Raw genomic sequence first — 23339 nt, 5'->3', positions numbered from 1 at the left:
ATCCAATCTACCGCGGGCTGAACGCTAAATTAGATCTAATCAGGACCTGCTTTCTAACTGCTCAACAGCAGGTCAAAGCCCAATGACGGCTACAGTTGCTGGCTCTTTCTGGAAAGTGAGGTGGCCTGAGTTGTGTCAACTCTCGGTCTCGAGAGAAGGGGGGGATGCTTTGTCTTTACTCCCAGCTACTCAACTCCCTCTACTCAAAATGTTAATACTCAACCAGAGTTGCCTTCCCGGTCCATGCAAAGTACTGTTAGCTCTAGTCATCTCACGACTGCTGTCAGCTTGCAGCTGGGATACATTTCCTTTTTTAAAAAACATGCATTTATGGAATCTTTGCTACATGCCCTGCACTGTGCTAGACACTTTGATGCATGCTACGTTTCTCCTTAATGCATGCAAGGGCATAGAGCTTTCTGCAATCAAAACACAGACTGTAAAAGGATATTCACTCCAGCCCAGTGAAACACACCACCTCCAAATCTAACTCTAGGCCATGCTATTGTTACTCTTCTTGGAAGGGATTAATAGCTACAGTTAACTGGCCTTATAGTGGCAGCTATAACTTACAGTTTCTTTGCTACAAGCAAAGAATACCATCTGTGAACTCCCCAGCTCCCTGCAGAGCCCTGGCATGTCATTCTAACAAACAGCCACAAAGGCCCACCAAGGGCTGCAACCTTTGAACACTAGTAGGTAGGTACACAGAGACACAGAGAGTGAGATAGACACGGAGACAGAGGTGTGAAGGGCTGGATGGGTGGGATGCAGAGAAAAAGAACAGAATTTTCTTTCTCTTGCTTTCGGCTTCATTGAAACAAACCTGACTATTGCTGTGATGGATGTGCTGCCTGGAAACTAGCTGGGCATCTCATCCGGACATGATTCACATTCTTATATTGTCTTAGGAGACTCTGTCCAGGGCTGAGTCTTACAGGACGTGGGAAGGGTAGGGAGTAAAGATGTGAGAAGAAAAGGCTAAAGGAAAAGTCTCACTTCCTTTTTCTTTGGATGCCACCATGTGAGATGCGTTGCCAACCTTCCTCTATTCACCATTGCTCCTGGCCGCCCACCCATCCGGAGCCACAACTTGACTACATTGTGTGCAAGCTCATAATGGAGCTTCACTTAACTGCCCACGGGAGCAGGGAGGCCCCAGGTCCCTTCCTTCCTGCCTGTGACTTGGAGGTGATTTTACAATGGCACATATACAACTATGCATGCACACACACACACACACGCACACACATTCATCTGTACTCAGATGTATGCCTCTGGGAACATACATCTTGTGCTATTCAGAGGTCTGGGAGGCTTCTGAGCCACAGGACCCCATAAGCTCTACTCCAGCTTCCACACCTATTTTGCTGTGTGACTGAGGGCAAGTCATTTACCTCTCTGAAACTTGGTATCTTCCATTGCTCACAGGATACTCAAGATCAATTCCTAATACCAATAGGAATCGTGATGGTCCCTGAGCAGACATGGACATGCATACGTGCGCGTGCACACACACACACACACACACACACACACACTCCCCACACCCATAGTACATGCGTGTAGATACTATGGCTACCTGATCGCAAACCAGAGATAATTCTCCCCCAATCATAAAGTCTTAAAATACAGGATGAGCTAAATTCCTTTCCTGGCCTCTCCACATCAGAGTTCATTTATCTTCTTCAAACATTTAAGCTCAAATGACCACAATGAAATAAATGCAAATAAATTATCCCAGAGCTTAAAACTTGAGGCAACAAATCTTCCTTTAAATTAAATAAACGCTTCCCAGCTCAGCCATATCTTACCCAGATAGAGTCACGCCGGTGACTGATCACGCTCTTCTCTAATTATTTCACTGCCCCACCCCTACCCTTCTTCAAGGTCTCACGTCTACCGGCAGCTCTGTTTCAGCTTTCGTATTGGAATACGGTGTATGAATATTTTAGTTCCCTAAGTTCCGAGCACACCCCTGCCCGATGCTTCCCTTTGTAGGATTCATCTCTGGCTTAATTTCTAGCCCCCCAAGCCTGAGGTTAGTGATTCATACCTGGGCCAGGCTCCCGAGCTGTATCATCTAGCTCGTTTACATTGACCTTAGCCTTCCTCTGCCAACTCCCTGGCTCTCCTTCCACCGAGAAGAGGTGATGGAGGTACGGGGTGGACAGCTCAAAAAAAATTTTTTTTTTTCCTTTTAATGGGCATAAAGTCAAAAGAAGAACTCTACAGAGCATGGCTCAAAGTTTGCAGGAAAGAGCCTGCAAATAGTTCCAGAGACACGATTAGTGACAAAGTTCCTACTCACAGCAGCTGTAGGGACACCAGCCCGTCAAACAATCCCTTGGCAATCTCGGTGATCTTGTTCCCATACAGTACCCTGGAAAAGAGCAGAGAGGACAGTGGTCACTGCGGATGAGAGGCCACTGGAACTCCTTCAGGTAGGAGGTCGCCAGCGCGGCCCACTCTGGGGGGCATCTCAGAGCACTGGCTTCCCCAGCCTGCCTCACCTTCTCCTCACCAGTGAGAGAGTGGGCTAGTGCCACTGGGGGCTGGAGGGGCAGGCTGTCCGGGAGGCGAGAAGAAATGGGCTCCATCATGTTCTACTCCTGGGCAGCCCAGCTCAATAAATCATCCACAATAGGAAGACGCAATCCCTTTGTGGTATCTCCCAGAGCTGCTAATATGACTCACACCCCAGCAATAAATACGATGTGTGGGAAGCTGGCCAGCCCTGTGTTTTCTTGTCTTCAATGGGTATTGATCAGGCTGAGCCCAGCCTATAGAACGTTTCCTTTTAATATCCTGTTGCATCCTAAGAATTCCTGAGCTGAGTCCTTGAATCATCCATCTAGACAGGGCTTTGGGTATCTGGGGTCCTATCTAGATGGCCCAGGGACTGCTGAGTCAAGGACTGGCTCTTAGGAAAAACTAGGGAGCAAGGAATTGTTATCGCGGTACCAGCAGCTTCTACATTACAGCCTTTTTTCCTATCCTCTGAGCTCCAGGAGCCAAGGAACTCAGAATCCTTTTACCCTTCTCTCTTCCACCCTACAGTGTCCCTCACACTGGGGGTCCTATTCAAGGGCTGGTCTCTGGTGACCTGTGAGGCTTGGGGAAGAAGTGTACTGGGTCTGCCTCCCCCGAAGACACTGCTGGCCTCTCTCTGCTCTCATCCATGGCACAGACCTTGCTGTCTCTTGGGTCCAGCCTCCTCCGAGATGGGGGGAACTTAGCTAAGAAGAATTTTTTAAAAAAACTCCCTCTCGAGCCCTGAAGTGCCTTGAATGAAGGCAGGATTCGGTCCCCACTCAGATTGCAAATCCAGGCTGTGATGCGTCATTGACGAGGCCAAATATGAGGATGAGGAAACGGTCAATGGGAGCGATAAACCCAACTCCCCATTCTCCAGACGCCACCAGGAGTGAAGAGTGAGCATCCCGCTCAGCCTGCGGGTGTGTTTCATGAATGTTTCAACAAATTAATGGCTAAATAAAAGTCAGCACGATGGCTCAGGCTCGCATTTGTAATTCATACTATTAATGTCCCACTGCTCAGTGTGCCAAATGCAGTCATGTCACTGTCTGTTCGCTGATGTCAGAACCTCCAGTGTAGCAGAAGCCGGAGGGACAACGGGGCTGGGGCGGGGAGGGGTTCCTCAAATCATGTGTCTGTATGGGGCATCTCTAAGCCTCAGTGGGTCAAAACCACTCTCCGGCAGGCTGACGTGGGCTGTGGGTCCACCTCGGGGCACCTGGGTGTGGACCTGTCTGGCTTTATCCCCAGATCTTTCCTTGACTTTCCTTCCCACCTTTCAGATCTGGGCTCCAACACCTCGTCCTTGGGAAGCTTCTCTTGAATATCTTAGTCAACATTTTCTACCACCTGTCACTCTATTTTTATTTCTTCATCCCTTTTCATTACGTCATGTTATATTACTTATACATTTATTTATTTTAAACATTTTCTGTGCCTCCTGCACCGGCCCCCTTGAGTACAGGTTCTGTGTGTGGTGACATCATGTGACATGTTCATGGCTGGGTCCCTAGAGTTGAAATCTGAATAGGATCTAACACAATAAATATTTGTTGAAAGAATGAACAGCTCTGGGCTTCCCTGGTGGCGCAGTGGTTAAGAATCCGCCTGCCAATGCAGGGGACACGGGTTCGAGCCCTGGTCCGGGAAGATCCCACATGCCACGGAGCAACTAAGTCCGTGCGCCACAACTACTGAGCCTGAGCTCTAGAGCCCGCGAGCCACAACTACTGAGCCCACGTGACACAACTACTGAAGCCCATGTGCCTAGAGCCCGTGCTCCGCAACAAGGGAGCCCACTGCAATGAGAAGCCCGTGCACCGCAACGAAGAGTAGCCCCCGCTCGCCGCAACTAGAGAAAGCCCGCGCGCAGCAACAAAGACCCAACGCAGCCAAAAATAAATAAATTAAAAAAAAAAAAAAAAAGAATGAACAGGTCTGGGGTAAAGGCTTTCCTGCCCTTTACGTTGGCCATTCCTGACTTTGGATTGGGGGTGTTGGTATTCAAAGCTCCATGAGGCCAAGGGTCTTGTCTGTCCAGTTCACTGCCACATTCTCAGTGCCTATAAGGCTACTCAGTACACAGTAGGCATCTACTGAATGGCTGAATGCATGCATTGGGGGTGAGAGGCACTTCACTTAAACAATGCCCTGATATATTTCAGAATTGGCTAGTGGCATGCCAATTTCCTGTTTGGCAACCAGATTTTGAATTTCTTTTCCTGCAAGACAGGAAGCGTCTCACTATCCTCAGATTGTTCCCAGATCCCGGCAGAGGGACGGCAGACAAGGGGAACAGGAGGGTGGGGACAGGGATAGGATCGTGGTGGCAGATGGCCACTCTCCCTTCTCCTCTGTGATCTTCAGCACAATAAGCAGACACTAATCTCACACACAATCCTGTCTTTGATATCCCAGACAGATGTTCTACCCGATAAATGAGACTACTTTACTCCGCCAGCAGCAGGCAACAACTGAATCAAGAGACTTCCCTGTCTTCAGCCCCTTCCCAGTGGGATAGGGCCAGGTTGGGGGGAGAATGTGTGTCTCGTTACCTGCCCACTCATCCATTAAACAAACCGGTTGCACAGAGAGACAAAGCATGGACAGCTTGCCTCTGAGCGTCCTTACTCTTGCCCAGGTGGGCAGGTCACCAAATAATACAAAAACTATCAACTGATGATACCTTTGCTGTATCTTATACATTTTATGTTATCTCAGGAGGGCAGCATAGCATGGGGATCAAGAGCACAGTTCTGGAGTCAGACTGCTTGGGTCCAAATCCTGCCTCTCTCGCTTGTTACCGTGGACTTTGGATAAGTTACATTTATTTATTCAACACATTTTTTTTGGCACAATAACTACGTGCCAGGTACTGTTTGAGGTGCCAGAGATTCAGCCAGGATCAAAAGAAATAAAAACCTCTGTCTGTGTGGAGCTTAGATCACCCAATTTCTCCAACCATTAAAGACAGAAGAGGATAGATCCTATATTTTAGGTCATGGTGAGGATGAAACTTGCAAGCCTCCTAGAATAGTACCAGGTACACAGTAGGTGCTCAATAAGTACTGCCAATGATTGTTGTGACTGTAATCATGAATGTGCGTCAGGCAGGAAAGGTGTCATCGTCCCCATTTTGCCAGTGAGGGAACGCGCACAGAAGACTCAAGTGACAGTTCCTGTGCCACAGGGCGAGTCACTGGCAGAAATCAGGACAAAGCTCTGTACTTCCCTGACCCTGAGGGTCTCTGAGCCCCTGGTGGGCATAGCTTTGGTTCCATCCACTAGGCTGCTTTAGGGTTTAAAAATCAAAGAAAAGAAAGGTTTATAGGATGGGGTTGATGCTTTCTCAGGACAATAGCCATGAGGTTGGTCTGGAGAAAAAGGCTTCAAATCAGAGGAAGAAAATGAGCTCCTTCCTTGACAAGGCCACGTGCACAGGTAAAATGGGCACATGGTAATAATCATACATTACGACTCTCTCCCTCCACCTCCGCGGACAGCACTGCCTAGGCATGTGGGATGGGAGTGCGGTTAGAGGAGAAGATGCATTTGAATTAGAAGCCAATAACCAGGAAGGCTGCTGGGCATTTAATCAATAAAAATAATGCATTTGGGGTTGTAGAAATATTCCCCAAGATCAATTTCCCCTGAAGAAATATTTGTTTCTTTTACCAGGTTGCCACAAGTGTGTAAGGGAACATAAAACCTTGATAAACACCCCCTGAAAAATATGGACGCCCCCCTCGCCCATGCTCCCACCCACACCCTACGCGCTTTGCTCCCCACTTACAGCGATGTGAGCGATTTCAGACCCTGGAAGGCATCTGGAGCGATGTCCGAGATCTGATTCTTGCTGATGTCTCTGAAAAATTAACCAGAGACTCTGAGAACATAGCTCAAAGGTGTGCTATGGCCATTCCTAAAGTGTGGACCAAGCATTTCAGGTATACAAAATGGTGAGGATGAATTCATCACTTAATCAATTTATTTATTCATAGTGTGCGAGCAGGGGCTTAAGGATCATTAAGTTCAACTGCCGCATGATAAAATGCACTACATTTGTATCACTCTTCTTGGCTTCCAAAGAATGCTCACTCATGGCACCTTGACTTTGACATATGGCCATGCACACGTGAGCAGGTGGGAAATGGAAGCCGGTGAGATTAGGGCCTCATCGCAGGTCTCATAACCAAGCAATTACAGCATAAACAAAGCAAAAGCTGGCCTTGTCCAAACACAGCCCAAGGTTCCTGTAAGCCTCCCTTTCTTGCCTCATGCCTTGGCAAATGCTTATTTTTCTCCCCAGAAGTCCTGAGTCATTTCACCTCCTCAGTGACTTTTCCTTCCTGACCTGAATGCAGGTTTTGAGCAGTGACTTAAGTCTCTGTCTGGTTCAGTGCATCTTCCAGGCCGGGTGATGTAAAGACATCATGAGATTCTCATGGGATGGCTTTGAGACGTGGGCTTGTCGCTGGCAGTCCTCCTCAGACGGGAGCAAGCCCAGGGCGATGACGATCAGGGCTTTGGGGTAATGTGAGCGAGAAGGATGCTGTGTGTTAGAAGGCAGGTAACCTGGCCTCGTTGGCGCACAGGAATCTCCCTGACCCGGAGGCTGCCCACTCTGCAGCACCCCAGTGTCTTCTGAGCGCCTGTCTCGCTAACAACACTTTCCTGAGGATGGAGACTTCTCTTAGGAGTTATTAGCTCAGGGACAGCCTCTGGGCTCCTGTCCCTGGAAGGGGAGATGCTCCAATTTCCAGCTACAATGAACCTCTCTGGTTCCTTTTCTTTACCAAAATAAATCAATGGGTCTTTGCTTTTGTGGAGAAGAGGGAGAGCTGGGGTCTTGGAGGGTCAACAAGGAGAAGGCAAGGGAATATTGCCAAGCAAGAACATCTAAGCAGATTCCTTAGCAACTGCCTCCAGCGAGGCCAGACGTCCCAGCCCCACAGCCTCTTAAGCTCAGTCCTTCTGCCTGTGTCTCTCCTCCTCCTACTATCCTTCAAAAGGGCTGCCCAACAACTTTTGCCTAGTCCTCTGCTCCATTCCCTCCTTGTTTCCAAGACCTGTGAGTTGAAAAACACTTCACAGGTTAAGGTTTCTTAGGCACAGCTGTTGAACTTATCCCTTCAGCAGGCGAGATCGCCTCTAACAAATGCACAGATTGTGCTCGCAAACTAGTCAGCTTACCCTGGCCTTTTCTTCAGAGCTCTGTTTTTGTATAAGGGTCTTAACAAGCAAATGCTCCGGATTATCCTAATCTTGCTCGCAACTCAGCCTGGCTGCCTAGCAAGGCATTTCAGGCAAGCGTGCAGGGTTGGTGCTCCGATCAGACTAGTGAGAAAGCCTCATTTGTTTGTTTTTTGGGGTTTTTTTTTCCTGACATTTTTAAAGTGATGTCCCTTCAAGGTCCTTGGCCCTCTACCATGTCAGAGGAGGTTCTGTGACCAGTGGGGAAGCCCTCTGCTTTAGCCTTGTCAGGGCAAATTCGTTTTCAGTTCACAGCTAGACTTCTGGATGCACCCGTCTCTAAGGACAAGGTGAGATGTCTCGTGATTTGGAGATGCTGGGCAGTGGAAACTGGAGAAGTGATAGTTTAGCTGGGAACTGACCCTGGTGGTCACTTCATCTTAGTTCTTCATTCTGCAGGAAGGAAACAGCAGCCACAGGTAAAGGACCTGTAGCCACAAGTGACTGGACACAGCGATTTGGGTACAGAGCTGGCATCTCCAGTCTCCCTTTCATTTCACTGTGATGGGTGCAAAAGGTGGTGGCCCTGGTCAGGAAGGTAGACTACGGAAGGCTTCAGTGCCCACCCATCTCCACGCTTGACCCCTTCCAGTCCACATCAGGTGGTCCCAGAGCTGACTCCTGGTGTTTGGGTCGCCCTCGATGACCAGTGGTTCTCAAACCTCACTAGGGTGTTTATTAAAATGCACCCACAGAGGGTCTGATTTGGCCCTCTGGAGAACTGGGGTTAGAAATCTGCATACGTAACAAATCTCCAGATGATTCCCAGGCAGGTGGTTTCTGAGTCATACTTTAGACCAGTATTTCAGAATCTGATCAGTCTCAAACCTACCCCAGGTCCCCTGGGGCTTGATAAACTGGATGGCGGAGAGGAAGTGGCCTTTGCAGACAGTTCAGAAGTGAGGTGGTAAATTCCAGTACCGACAAGGGTCAAGCGGGGATCATAAGCGTGAGACACTAGGAATTGGTGGAACTTGTGGAATATTGCTCTACCTTAGAACATGGGAGGGAAAGAACTCAACACCTTTGAAGGTTTGGCCTTCAAGTGTCAGTGCTCTCCGTTAACCAACCCTGTAAGACTGGGGCATCCTCTCTGACGTCTGCTATTCTCCCTGCAGATGGCGTCTCTATCTTGGTACTAGATTTCACCTGGAAGTACTTTTTTTACACTAAGCTGACCGCTAGAAATTCATCCCCTTCAGGGACAAAGCCATTCAACATTCAGTCAAGCCATTCAATCAAGGAAAATTTTTTTTTTTCTTTTTGTCATTGGAGATAAGAAGAGGATGCGGTTCACTCATAGCTGAGGGAAAACCTTTTCCTGCGAGATATTAGAGATAAACTGGTCACGTATACCTAGGAGGAGTTCACCCTTAGGGTTGTAAATTCCGTTTTCACCAGGGACCCTACTTCTCCAAAGCCCTTGCACTTCAGTGTGGGTTTCTGAAGTTCTGTTAGTCAGAAAAATTTCTAAGTGGTCTCTCTTCCCTACTGCCATCCCCTTGGGGGGGGAAAAAAAGGGCATCATAGTAAATATCAATAGCATCAGAAGTGATCAAAAATGATTTACTTCCAAGGTCGTGACGGAGAAGATCTTATGAATTTTGAATGCACAGATCATGGCAACTCCAATGGGATGGAGAAGGAACAGTAAAACATAGTCACACTCTAAATTACCTGGACTTCACAAAAAATTAGAGCAGTCACTTAAATCATGTAAGAGATATAGGTTGGGGCCGTGACTGAACTTGTCATTTTTCATTGAAATTACTATCTGGCTGCATAATCAAGCTGGGCTTTAAAAATGAATTGGGGGGGCATATGGAGAGTGAGCTGGAGAAGCAGGGAGACCAGGAGATTAATGGCCCAAGGTTTAAATATTAAGGTCTATATTTATACAGCTCCTCCAGCAGGAATGCTGCCAAAGGGAGGGAAGGAGTACGTGCTTAGGGCTGGCGCATTATGTTGGTTTCTACTTCTGGAACTGTACCAGGAGAAAATCTTGTTTGGTTTGGATTTCCAGGGAGATGGGAAGTTGGCTTCCTAAGATCTGAGGGTAAAGCGTACCAATGCCACTGTTTCGCAGGGATGTTTATTTTTAACATAAAAGGAGCAAGCAGACACTTAACCTCTTTAATGCAGGCCCTCCTACTCAAGGGAAACCGATGAATCAGCCTGCGGTGGAAGGGAAAAAGACCAAGTCCATGCATATTTCTACCTGCCGTCTCTCTTTTCTCTGTGTGGGGGGCCAGAGAGAGTAGGCAAGTGCAATGAAAGCAGCATTGTGATTACTGGGCTATAATAAATGATTTCTTAGCCTGGAAAAGGGACAGGAGCCTCCCTCCTAGGCTCTTAGTATCTGTGATGGCAATGGCTGGGTTGTTTCTGAATCCTACTAGCCTCCCTTCAGAGCACCTCGCTCTGAGTGACTCACAGAGCAGTGCTCAGGGTGGTCATGTGATGGGGAGGGGTGGTGCTGATGATGTTACCACGATGGCAGGGATGAGGGTCATGAGGCTCAGATGCTGTCAATGGAGCAGGGAAGGTACCCTGCAGTGTTGGTGTCAGCAGGCACTGATAGGCTGTAGTGATGGCGCGGTATTGGATATGGTGGTAATGGCCATGCTGGGGATCATCATGGGCAAGGGAGGTTCCAAGGCTTCTTATCTCACTTAGAAAGATTAGAAAGTCCTTACCATGGTCTAAAGAGCCCACGGGAGTTGGCCCTTAGCTACGTCTCCAGCACAATCCCCACCACTTTCTCTTCGTTCACCCCGTTCCTCCTCACTATTCTGCAAACCATCCATGCACGCTCCTGAGAACTCCTCTAGACTCACTCCCTTCCTTCATTCAGGTCGCCTGCACACGGAGGCCTTCATGGATCAACCCATCTAGAGACCACCCCTCCATCAATCTCCAGCCCCTTCCCTTCTTTTGTTTTACTTTCTAGTACTGGTCAGTTTCTGACATTTACTTGGTTTTATTTCTGTGCCCTCCCACTCGAATATGCAAGCTCCATCAGACGAGACTTCGTTTTAGTTCACCCTCTACCCACAGATCCCAGCACGGTTCTTTGTTCCCGGTGGACATCGGCTAAGAATTTGTTAGATGAATGCGTGCATGGTGGTAGGGATGTTGGTGACGGTGCTGTAGGATGATATAGGGAAAGGGCCACATCTCTACTGAAGCTCCTACTTGAGGTCCACATCCCCCAAACCAGGGGACAATCAAATGGTGAGATGGGATTGTTTTAGGCTGACACAGCCCCACCTCCCACCCAGATCATTTTACTTCACTCTAGTTGGAGTCGCCCTTAGATCTGAGGTGCCTAAACCCATACACCGCCCCATCTGAATGCAGCACTCTGGCCTTACCTCCCCGTCTTGGGAGACATTCCAGGTCTGACACTGCACTCTCCTGAGGATTGCGATGCAGCCTCTCATCTGGGCAGGCTGCCCACTACACGTAGTACCCCCCCAAACTGAAAACATTTGGGCCCATTTCTCTCCAGGGGAGACTCACATTCGCTTCAGTTTCTTGTACTGGGTGAAGGCTCCAGCAGGGATGGATTTGATGGAGTTCTGTTCCAGGCGTCTGAGAAACAGAGCAGAAAAGAGTCGATTAACCATCCACCCAACAACAAATGGTTGCCGGGGGGCCCTGAGAACAGGATGGTCTCTCCCATCACGTGGCATACATTCTTAGATGAGGGAGACTTGCTAAACACGGTCCGAAAGCCAGAGACTCATGTTCTGGTGTGTGGAGCGGCCAGCTCAGGGTCTGATACCCCCTGGGAGAAAGCTAGAAAAGATGACTTCTCCTTGAGGATATTTGGTTCTTGCTTATGATAAGTTGTCTTTGGGAGGCAGTTGTCATCTTCAGAAAATGCTGTAGGAAGTAACCAGAATGCTGAAAAAGTCAAAGGGATAAAGAGAAGGAAGAGTAAAGAGAGATGGACAGATAGCAATGCCTATCTGTTCTGGAAGCATGTCACCATTCAGTTAAAACCTCCACCATCCTGCTGCTGGGGTGCAGTACAGGCAGAGACTTCATTTCTGGGCTTTTCTTTTTTTAATGGAAGTATAATTGACATATAACTTTAGTTTCAGGTGTACAACCTAATGATTCAGTATTTGTTTCTGGGTTTTTCAATTGGCTGTTCTAATATGATGAAGAAATAGCCTTCAAGTCTCTAGGCTCCCAGCCTGACATTCATCAAACTGGCTCCCTGATATCCTGAGGGCCCCAGGGGCCCCGAATGGGTCACTCCCCTGGGTTGCTGCTACAGTCTGTAGCTTTATGGCCTTACGGACTTTGCTGAAATGCTCCCTCTCCTATTACTCTGGAAAGAACAAGAGATGCTGCAGGCCCAGGGCCCAGAGCTTCCTTGGAAGAGAAGGAGAATGGGGAGCGAGCAAGCCTTTTCATTCTTCATTCTTTCATCTATCAAATGACTTCCCATCACCAAGAACAGGTGTGGTGGGAAACAGGCATGAGCGAAGGCGGGGCCCTCTATTAGAGGTGATGAATGACGGCCTGGTCCAGGCTGAGAACTCAGCACTTCCTCCTCATCCATCTCCCGTCTCTCCGAGGTGTGGATCTTTTCATCACCTCCTCATTTGGCATGGATGTTCCCCCAACCCTCTGCTGGGAAGACACAAAAAAGGGTGTGTGTGTGTGTGTGTGTGTGTGTCTGTGTCTGTGTGGAAGGGGAGGGCCGGGGGAAGCAGAAGGAAGAGATGGGAGGAACTGGCTCCCTTGGAGGCTACATCTAGAGGATGCACACTTCTGGCTGGGATGAACCCATTCATCTTGAAGAGTAATCCCCGCTGCAGAAGAGGGGAGACGGTTGTATTAATTTGTGCCTCTGCGATCTCATCTTCATTGGGGGAAAGAGAGTATTTGTTACTGGAACCACTAATGGAGCAGTTTGCCAGCAATTTTCCCATTTCAAACAACATCTCAGCTGCTAATGTGGAATGGTTTGTCAGGCCTACCCATAACACAGACAAATCACTCTCCAGGTCGAAGGAAGGGGGTGAGGGGGGGAGGAAGAGGAAGGGCGGGTGAGAGGAGAGAGGGAGCATCAGGACAGATCATTCTTGGCTGCCGGATGAATCGAGTCTACAAATGAGGCTGCCACGGTCTATTAAGAGAGCCTCCGTGGGGCTGGAGGGGCCGGGGAGCGTGCTCTGTCGAGCACGTGGGCATAGGCTGGCTGGACAGCGGCCTGGCTGGCCCGTGGTGAGCCAAAAAGCACACCACAAGGTCGCAGAGGCTGCGGGCTCCTGGATATAGCCACCCACAGAGGCAGCAGACCCGGGCAGGCTGCCTTGACTGAGAAGTTCCAAGGACATTCTCATTTTCCATCTGAGCAGAGTTCAGGGGTTTCTCAGCCAAGGCAGCAGCTCCGTGAACCTCTGGGGCTGCCAGTCGGGTGGCAAATGCTCTCCAGGAATCCTGGGATTCACCTGCCATTTTGGCAGGGGGATTGCGGCTGGGGGATGCCTCTGGAGAGAGCCACTGTCTGTAACGATGGCAATCCCCTCAGTTTCTGCAAGTGGATCCACTGCTCCCAGCTGCAGGCCAAGAGCCCAGGCAAGTCAGGTCAGCTGGCTGACCGTGCAGTTCATAATGAATAACGTCCACTTTAGTAATCGGTGCAAGAGCTAAGGGAAGGATGAATCAGTGAGTAGGATGTGATACCTATCCCCCAGGAGTTTAATAATCTGGTGATAGAGACCAGCCCAAGACGGTCCATCACAGAACCAGATTTTATTGCTAACATAACAAGAAGAGCTGTCCTTTAAGGAATCGAGTTGGTTTATGTCTATTATCTCTTTGAATCCTTACACTTCTGAGGCAAGCTGTGTTGGCCCTACTTTGTGGACGAGGAAAATAAAACCTACATGGATCAAAGAGCCCATCCGAAGTGACAGAGCTAATGAGTGGCAGAACTGGCATCTTTCTCTTTCCGTCCATTGGATGCACTGCCTTCTCTCTTTTTTGAAAACAGAGAAAGTGAAGTCCATATACTAAAACAGCTTTCCCAAAGTCCCAGAAAAGTTTAAGGGGTGAAGACCCCAGTACTCATTCTGAGACATCATGCAGCCTCTGCAGAAGTAGGTATGTTGTAAAAAGGCTGTAGGAGTTGAGGCAAGATGGAATATAGATGCATGTGTGTGTATATGTATATATATATACAAACACACACATATATATATCAATATATGTATAAAATATGCAACTAGAGTGCAAAGCTGTGGCTTTGAACAAAGAACAAAGAATTCCCATCTTAGCCTGTTAACCCTGGCAGGGACGTTGCTGTGTATCCTGTACTCTTTACCCTTGCACACTCTGGGGATGGTCTTTATTTCTGCAGTCTCTCTGCCTCTTATGCTGCTGTGGGTACCCGCTGGACATCCAACCCCTTACAGGGTGCCAAGGCCAGGACGTGATGTGGGTTAGCCTTGCCCCAGGGGGCATTAGAGTTTGTCAGTGTGCTTCAGGTGTAAAGTTAAGGCAAGGGTGAGGATAGTAACAGTAAGAGCTACTATGTATCAGCTTGTACTTGTAAGTCAGGCATCAGACTAAGAGCTTTGCCCCGTACATCTAACTTAGTATCGACACCTCTCTGAGGCAGATCCTGTTTGTTTTCACTACTCCCACTTTCAACATGAGAACACTGAGGCTCAGAGATGTTAAGTCACTTGTCCATATTCACAAAGCCAGGAAGAGCTACAGCTGGGACTCAAACTCAAGTTCACCCAATTGGAAAGCCTGCACTCTCAGTCACTGAGCTTTGCTGAATACCATGTGCTGCGGAGGCACCTCCATTCCTTTAGTCATTGCCCGCTCGTCCTCAGGAAAACTGCCCCTCGGTCAAGGGAGGAAGTCTGGGGTGTGTGCGCACACGCACGTGTGTGGGCACACACACAGGCTCTACGCAGCAGGCAGCCTCTGGTGGGTTTTTGCACAGCTTGGAACAAGCATTCAAAGCTCCATACTCCTGGTGACAAAAATTCAGCGTGAAAGACAAAAAGCAGCATTAGCATCAGCAAAAAACTGTCACATTTAGGGATGTGTCTGAAGCCAGCGGCTGTCTTTGGTCTCTCTTAACTGGCACATGTGTCTTTCTTTGGCCAACATTCTTCAGGCTGCAAACTGATTTAATAGAACTAGCATAAAAACAAACATACAAATCAAACATCTGAGCATCTTCCGGCACTGGTAGAAACAATGCGAACACCTGATGGGGATTTCAGCCATTTGCGTTCTGTATTGATTTGCCCTAGTTCCTCAGTGCTTCCTTAATGATCTGCCATTTGCAAACACGCGACTGAACACAATATATTTCTAGCAATACATAAGTCAACGTGATGCCAGAGGAACTGGCAGGGGCATAGCTGGTGCAGGGCCATGGCAGCAAGTCAACTGATAGAGAGTTTCTGGAGCTGGATTAGAATACTGGTTGCAATAATGGTGGACATCTACCATTTATTGAGGGCTTTTTATATATCAGACACTGTGCTCTTCACACACTGGCTCATTTTATTCCTTCAACAATACTACAAAGCAAGTAGTATCACTAATATAATAACAACAGAGATGAGGCATGTGGGCATATGTGACATGAGTCATTCCTAACCAGCTTTGCAGAGTACCTGACATTGCCTACAGAAAAGAGAGGTGCAGATACAGAGCCAGATTTGCTCTTCTTATTATATGCATATTCTCAGATGTCTCCAACAGAGAAATCTTTGTCATCAACTTAGAAAAAAATGAGAACTTGAGACTAAAGCATTCTATCATGTCACATATGTGACACGTGCATAAGCTTTTTCCTTTTAGATTCCACTTCGTAGCTTTCAAACATTGTGCTAATTTTCTACACAATTATGTTATATTATTTAATCTTCATGGAGAATCTCTAGTAGGGACGATGAGCCCCGTTTTGCAAAGATGGGAACTAAGTGAAACATGAGATGTTAAGAAAGGTACCAAGAAAGAGGCAGAACCGGGATCCAAACCCAGGACTATCTACCCCAAGGCTCTGTTCTTAATTATTCTGCTGCCTGATCAGCTTCACCTTTATCCCACCTGCCCCCAACCCACCCCATCCCCCCTCCTTCCACATGGAAGCCCCCCGGAAACCTGGTGTCCTCAGAAGAAGATGTGGTACGTATATACAATGGAATATTACTCAGCCATAAAAAAAGAACAAAATAATGCCATTTGCAACAACGTGGATGTAACTAGAGATTATCACACTAAGTGAAATAAGTCAGAAAGAGAAAGACAAATACCATATGATATCACTTACATGTGGAATCTAAAATATGGCACAAATGAACCTATCTACAAACAGAAACAGACTCACAGACATACAGAACGGACTTGTGGTTGCCTGGTTGCCAAGGGAGAGGTGGGGGAGGGAGAGGGATGGACTGGGAATGTGGGGTCTGTAAATGCAAACTATTACGTTTAGAATGGATAAAGAACAAGGTCCTACTGTATAGCACAGGGAACTATATTCAATATCCTGGGATAAACCATAATGGAAAAGAATATAAAAAAAGAATGTATATATGTGTAAAACTGAGTCACTTTGCTGTATAGCAGAGACTGGCACAACATAGTAAATAACTATACTTCAATTTTTAAAAAAAGGAAAAGAATCCCTGATGTTGATGATTTCCAGAGCCCTCCAGCCCTTTTGTTCTGCTGGCTGCTTTTTTTTTTTTTTTTTTTAACTTCTCTCTCTTTTTAAAAATGTCCCTGGTGACCAGTATCCTGGGAGCATATTTGCTTTGTTCAGTAGATAAACCATTGTTTATCTCCCCACCCCAGATAAACAATGGGGTTGAGGGGAGGCTAAGTGGAAAATGGGGCTACCTTTTCCCCTAGATGCTTTTGATTTATGATTTGACGTTTAAGTCCATCCACAACCTTTCTCTGGCAACTAAATTTACCTGTTATAGCCAAGGGCATGAGACTCGGGATGACACTAAGTGGAGGTATAGAGCAAAAATGGAAGAAGATGGGACAGAGATGAAGGTGAGGTTCTAGGCACAGATGGCCCCTCTCGAGCCCTGAGGCCAGGAGGGCGGAACGAAGACCACAGAACAGAAGAACGTGTGGGCCTCTGGCTCTTCCCAGAACCTATCCCTGCTGGAAGCTGCAGCGGGTTCAGAGAAACGACAGGGAGCAGCAAGGACAACGCTGTGGGTGGGAGCTCAGTTTTGAGGAAAATCTGCAGTGAACTGTCTCACTGTGGGTTCTCTGGAAGAAAGCTGTTTTTAGAGGAATTGGCTCTGCTATTCGGGGAGACCAGTGCACACTTCTCTGAGCTGCTTTGGCTTTGAAAAAAATCTAGAAGAGTCTGCAAGATTGCTTTGCATGCGAGATAGACCTTCCTTCCCCTGAATGTTGGGGAGCGTAGAACCCCTCCCAAGGTTTAAGTGCATCACTGCCAGCTAAGGATTGCACATGTAGGGAACAGAGAACCAGATGTGGTGCAAAGTGACCCTAAGGAGAAGGAGAAATCTGGGTTATATAGGTGGCTATGGACACGAGGTGGAATTCTTGATGGTAAAAAGAGAAGTCACGTTCAGATGTCTTTGGGATGATAAATCAGATACTTCCTGTGCATCTTGGGGTGCGTGCTACAGTTTCTACTCTCTGCTCCCTCTTTCTCATCTTTCAACCTCCCCCACCTACTGGTCTTCTCTCATTGATAAGAGGATGAATTTTAACTGCTCGAAAGACTTTTAGGCCAACACACAGATCCCCAGGCACAGGCTTCGTTGCCTTAAGGAACAAACAGGTCTCCTCTGCAAAGGTCTCTCTTACATGTCACCTCTCCCAGTACCTAACCAGAGAATCTTGCCTCATCTGCTTTAATGTCTCAGCTTTATTTTATCACAGAGGAGAATGAGGCAAGCACAGCAAGAGAAGTTCTAGGCGATCTGTCTGGTGGGTCGTGTGTGCCCGGTCAGCAGGGGCAGCCTGATTTCCATGTCTGCATACATTTGCATGAAGATGAGCTACTGCCAGGCTCCATTCACAGTGCAAGTGGCTAGCCTAATTCTTGAACCTGTTCTCTCAACCATAATCTTCAAAGAACTGATGGAGCTTTATGGAGGGATCTTACGCAGGTAGCTTCAGCTCCTGTGATGTGGTTTCCAACCTTTCTCACCATGCCTAATATAAAAGTGGTGGCAGTAGTAGCCACAGTTGTAGTAAAATAATACCAATCGCTGCTAACATAGTATATCCTATGCGCCAGACCCAATACTACGCATCTGATAGCATATATGCATTTCACTTTCACACGAACCATTAAGACGGTACCACTAGCCTCTGAATTTTTCAGTTGAGTAAACCAAGACTCAGAAATGTTATTTGCCAATGGCTAAAAGGCAAGGCAGAGCTAGCATGTGGGTCTGCCTGAATTCATGGTCTACACTCTTAAGACCGTGCTTGTTGTTTGTGGCTGCTTATTTTTAGAAGTACTCTAGCTAGGTTGGCCATTCCCAGACTTCTAGATTTCATAGGCTAGGTGGTTACAGACCTCTTATTTTGTCAATTAAGGCAAACTCTGTGTGTCTGTTGTATATAACATTTATATATAGACTTATATTTATAATTATATAATAATGACACATACGATTAAACACATTTATATTACACACACATATTCATCCTTCAGTGGCCATCATTTTATAAAATGAAGAGTATTTTTTAACAACAATGATAACAGAGTAAGGAAGTCTAGAAATTTAAAACAAAGGACACTTCCTGAAATGGAATATTTTTGCTCAATGGAAAAATATCACATTGTTCTTGTTATTCTTACTTGACCTCATTTAAGGAAAAACTCAGTAATAATCAGACAGCCTTTCAGAAAGAACTAGCCTAGCTTGTCAATGTTCCGTTTAAAATTCAATGTCCAGGCGTGAGCCCAACGGCCCAGGTATGGTCTGGCCTCCATGGGTCGCATCTCCAGTGGGGACGTCTGTAATTTCTCTACCCCAGACACCTGAGCTGTGTGCCCGTGAGGCCCAGGCTGGAGGCATAGGGGTGTGGAGTGGGAGAGGAGGGCGGGCAGGCCCGAGCTCCTGAATCAGGGCTGGGGTTTGGGACCTGGTCAGCGGAAGGTCTGTGGTTGACAAAGAGAAAAGATAAAAACTAGCAGATGTTAGGGGAAAGGAACGAGGCGGGGCAGAGAAAGAAAGCAACGTGCTATGGGAATCTGAAATGAGATGAATGTTGGCAGGAATTCTGTCTTGACACCCTCGTTGGGAGGCCCAGAGTCCTACCTTGGCATGGATGGAGGGGACAGCTCTTGTGACGAGGAACACAGGGTTAACTGGGTGGAGAAAGAGACCAGGCTGGGGAGGAAAGTGGGAAGATCGTGGGTGCAGAGAGGGAAAGAAGCGGGGCGGCGGATCAAGGGAGGGAGAAAAAGAGAAGGGGGAACGGTACAGAAAAGGCAGAGAGGAGGGACAGGCGTAGGGGGAAATGGGGGACAAAGGGCAGGGGGTGGGGATGGGCGGGACAGGTGTGAGGTCTAAGTGAAATCCCGGGAAGGAAGGGCTCTCCAAGGCTACAGCAAAGGACCACAAGGAGTGAAGGCGAGTCACAGTAAAACACAAAGGGAATTCACTGTTGGTTTTTGCTAAAAGAAGACTGATGGCTGAGTGAAGGTGGAGGAAGGTACAGAACGTGTGGATGTCAGGGCCAAAAAAACACTTGTGGCTGACTCGCTCCTGCCTGCAGGAAGGGTGTGGAGGCATGGGTTGTGTCCACTGGGGCTGGGAAAGAACGTTTTAAAGGGAATCAGAGAAAAGCTGGCAAAGCAACTGAAGAAAGAAGAAACGAAGGCTCCCCTGTTGTAAGTTATATGTTTCTTCTCATCTCAATCAGGGTGAAACCAAGTCATTAAAATGATCTGGCCCCTCATTACCCCTCTGACCTCATCCCCTGGCACTCTTCCTTGTGTTTACTCCACTCCAGCCACACTGGCCTTCTGGTATACCAGGCACAGTCCTACCTCAGGGCCTTTGTGCATGCTGTCCCCTCTATTTGCAATACTCTCCTCCAGATATCCACTTGCTTTTTCTCTCACTCACTTCTTTATTTTTCTGCATAGAACCTACCGTCTTCTAACATAATATCTAATTTACTTTGTTCTGTTTATTGTTTGTTGCACTCTTTCCTCGGCTAGAATGCAAGCACCATAAAGGCAGAAACTTGGTCTATTTTGCTCACTGCTGCTCCCTAAGCACAGAACAATGATTGGACCACAGTGGGCTCACAATAGATGTTTGTTGAATGAATGCATGAATGAATGAAAGGGTCAATGGGTCATCTATTGGAATGCATTGGGAACAGAAGGGCATGCATAAGAGGAGAAAGAGGAGGGGGAGGAGGGGAAAAGGGAGGAGGAGGAAGGAGAGGAGGGGGAAGGAGAGTAGGGAGAGGAGATGATGCAGCAGAGAGGTGAGGGAAATGTATACAATATCTTTTATTTGGAGGGATTTTATCTAATGGTGTTTGTAGTTGGGGGGGTTCCATCTAATCATGTGTTTAATAAAGCCATCTAAAGATGAAGGTAGAAGTGAAAACAGTTATTGTCATGTAAAGAGTGATCTTCAGGTCAATGTTCACTGACCCTCTACTCAATCCAGAATGAGACACTGGCCATTTTCTAACATATGAGAGAAGAGTGGAAAAGATTAAGCTACATGGACAAACAAATTTTACTGGAGTTTTGGACACCTGTGCACACACATAGACACACACAATCTTGTCTCATTACCCAAAGGTCTAATCTAGACGACAATAATCTGATTTGAAATGATTAAGAGCTCAGTCTCTTGCTCAGTAATAGTAGCTGTGAAATCAGTTCATTATTCGTATACTTTCCTCCTCCACCACCATTTTATAGAAGGCTTGCCCTTGTGTCAAGGGCTATATTAAGTGCTTTACATGTGGTATTTCATTTAGCTTTCACAATGACCCATTGAGTAATACTATAATTATCACATTACTATAAATGAGAATACTAGAGACGAGGGAGAGCAATTATTTTGCCCATAATCACAAACAGCTAGTACATGGTAGAGGCAGGATATAATCCCGGGGTGACTCTAGGGCAGGGACTGGCCAACCTTTACTGCAAAGGGCCAGACAGAAGATATATTAGGCTTGGTGGGCTGTAAGTTCCTTTGTCACAACTACTCAATAATGCCCTACAAGAACAGCCATAGGCAATACATAAATGAATGGGTGTGGCTGTGTTCCAATAAAACTTTATTTACAAAAATAGGTGGTGGACATACTTGGCCCATGGGCTGTCATTTGCTGACTGTGCTCTAGAATCTATGTTCTTAAACCCTGAGCTATCATACCTGGGAAAGCCTGGAAAGAGAGCAAAGAGATTGCTGAGTGCTTTCAACAGTCAGCTCTAACAGCCCAGCATGCCGCCAGCCTGTAGGGGACTGGCTGAGACCAAGAGGCGAACTCGCCAGGGACAGAGGGCAGCGGACAGGCACTTACATTTCAACGATGCCCTCTGGCAAGTTGGCGGGGATCTCCATCAAGCCCTTCCCTCGACAGTCCACGATGTTATTACTGCAAGTGCAGGCTGAAGGGCAGGAGATGGAGTTGGCATTGCAGGATGGAGGCTCCGAGTGCGGGCCTGTGGGACCAGAACACAATGGTCAATTCATGTCAGTGTCAGCAGCCGCCTGGGCTTCTGTGTCTCTTAACCGGCTTCCCAAGGAGGCAGCGTTACCTGATCAGCTACCTGAAAAATCATCACCAGCTAACATCGGCCCTCAGATGGAGACACAGCTGCCGCTGGCTAAACATTCAGCCAAGAGGAGAGAGTCTACCCTTGACCTGACCATTTCTAGATTGTTCCACTTGCTCTGTCATCCCCTCCTCCTTAGTCTTTCAGAGACAGAGCTGCTCTCAGAATCAATCACACATGAAAATATGCCACTGGAACGCAAAGAGCACACACTGGGACTACTTTTTCAGGGAGTCCAACGTCTGAATGACATTCCAGGGTTTTGGGCTTTTATCTGGGGCTTGGATACCGCATGTAGATGCACCTTCGTTTCTTTCTCAAGTGGCTGGAAGTCACTATCAAAACCAAGTGGGAAGAGAAAAGGTGACAGAATTTCCTCATTTGGGGCACTGATGTTGTCCAAGTGTCAACAGAGCCATCAACAGCGACATCCAAGGCCTTTTCAAACAGCTTTTATGTCCCAAGAACATGCAAATAAAACTTATCTCATTAGAAAAAATGAATAAGTTACTACATATTTTGGAGTCTTAGTTTTGTTTGAGGTGAGAACCCGTGTGAATTTAACGCAAAGTGGTAAAAAACCCAAGAAAATGGCAAGGAAGGAGCTTATTTAGAAAGCCGAATGAAGATAAACATATTAGCAAACTAACTCAAGATTCAAAGAGTCATAAGAATCTTAATCCCTTTCTCTGGTGGTCACACCAAATTGCTAACAGAAGTAAATTCAAACACTTTAAAGACACTGTATAAGTTTTCATGCTATGACTGTTTCTTCAAAGTGAGGTAAGAATTGCAAACCTGTGGTTAGTTTCTCAAATGTGGACACTGTGGTCCAAAAGGTAAACTCAACCCAATGGCCTTCTCAGGACCTTATCCCATACCTGGGGATCCAGCCAGCAGGGATGATTTCAATGTCTTTCGAGATCCACCTCCCTGAGCAAAGGGCCATGGGCTGAGACCAAACTCAGACTAACCCTGCAAACACCCTCACTGCTCAGACATGGACCGTCTGGCTGGGGGCTCTTGGAGAGAGATTAAACGTGAAACATGGAAAATATCTGTAGGCAAAGATGATTTTGGTTTGGCCCCTGTTCACTGGAGAGGCTGAGGCTGGGAAGCCAGAGCGAGTCTAGCTACAGTGGTAGAATCAGAGGACTGACCGGGCCTGGGGCAAGTCCTCGTTTGGACAGTGAGTGAGCCTTAAAGCAGAGGCTCCCCTCTCCACGTTCAACAGTCCCTATACTTGGGGGTGGTCCTTCTGCAAGACTCAAATCGATGCCTATGGCTTAATTTGGAACATTTACTTTGCCAGAAAGTGCAACCCAGTGGCCAAAGATTCTTACTTCCCTTGGCCTCACTTTCACACACATACACACACACACACACATACACAGACACACAATTTAAAAACATCCTCTTAGGTGGAACATTCGAGCAAATATTCTTGTCTAGGGTACAAGGACTTCAAACTCTCCAGTGTCACACTAGTGGATCTAACAGAGACCATGGAAAATGCCAGAGAGATGACAACTTACATTAAAATCCCCAAGTGGAACATTCTCTTAGAGAGAGAGGTGGTGCTGGCTTTGTTCCAAACTGGGAAAGTCTTTACATTTCTGAGAAAATGACAACCCCAGAGAGCCAGCCTGTAAGAACCTCAGATCAGGAATGAGACTGTTGTGGCCAAGAGTGTGGGCTCTGGAGTCCCACTGGCTCAATTTGAACCCTG

The 23339-nt window shown here is 47.2% G+C and overlaps 1 protein-coding gene across 2 annotated transcripts in view; it reads right to left on the bottom strand.

The window, feature by feature from the left end:
• The window catches only part of SLIT3 (slit guidance ligand 3), a 619558-nt gene that overhangs the window by 119312 nt on the left and 476907 nt on the right, over nt 1–23339 (bottom strand). The window contains exons 9-12 of one of the 2 annotated variants that reach the window (XM_082456399.1): nt 21355–21496; nt 11314–11385; nt 6332–6403; nt 2312–2383 (exon numbers count right to left, since the gene is read on the bottom strand). In XM_082456399.1, coding sequence (XP_082312525.1) covers nt 2312–2383; nt 6332–6403; nt 11314–11385; nt 21355–21496 — 358 coding nt within the window. The remainder of the gene's footprint in view (nt 1–2311; nt 2384–6331; nt 6404–11313; nt 11386–21354; nt 21497–23339) is intronic. The other variant, XM_082456400.1, reaches the window with a different exon arrangement.

The sequence above is a fragment of the Balaenoptera physalus genome (genome assembly GCF_965194825.1).
Source record: "Balaenoptera physalus genome assembly, chromosome: 3".
In the NCBI taxonomy this organism is placed as follows: domain Eukaryota; kingdom Metazoa; phylum Chordata; class Mammalia; order Artiodactyla; family Balaenopteridae; genus Balaenoptera; species Balaenoptera physalus.
Note: the sequence above shows the minus strand (reverse complement) of the source record. Positions and strands in the feature narration are given on the sequence as shown.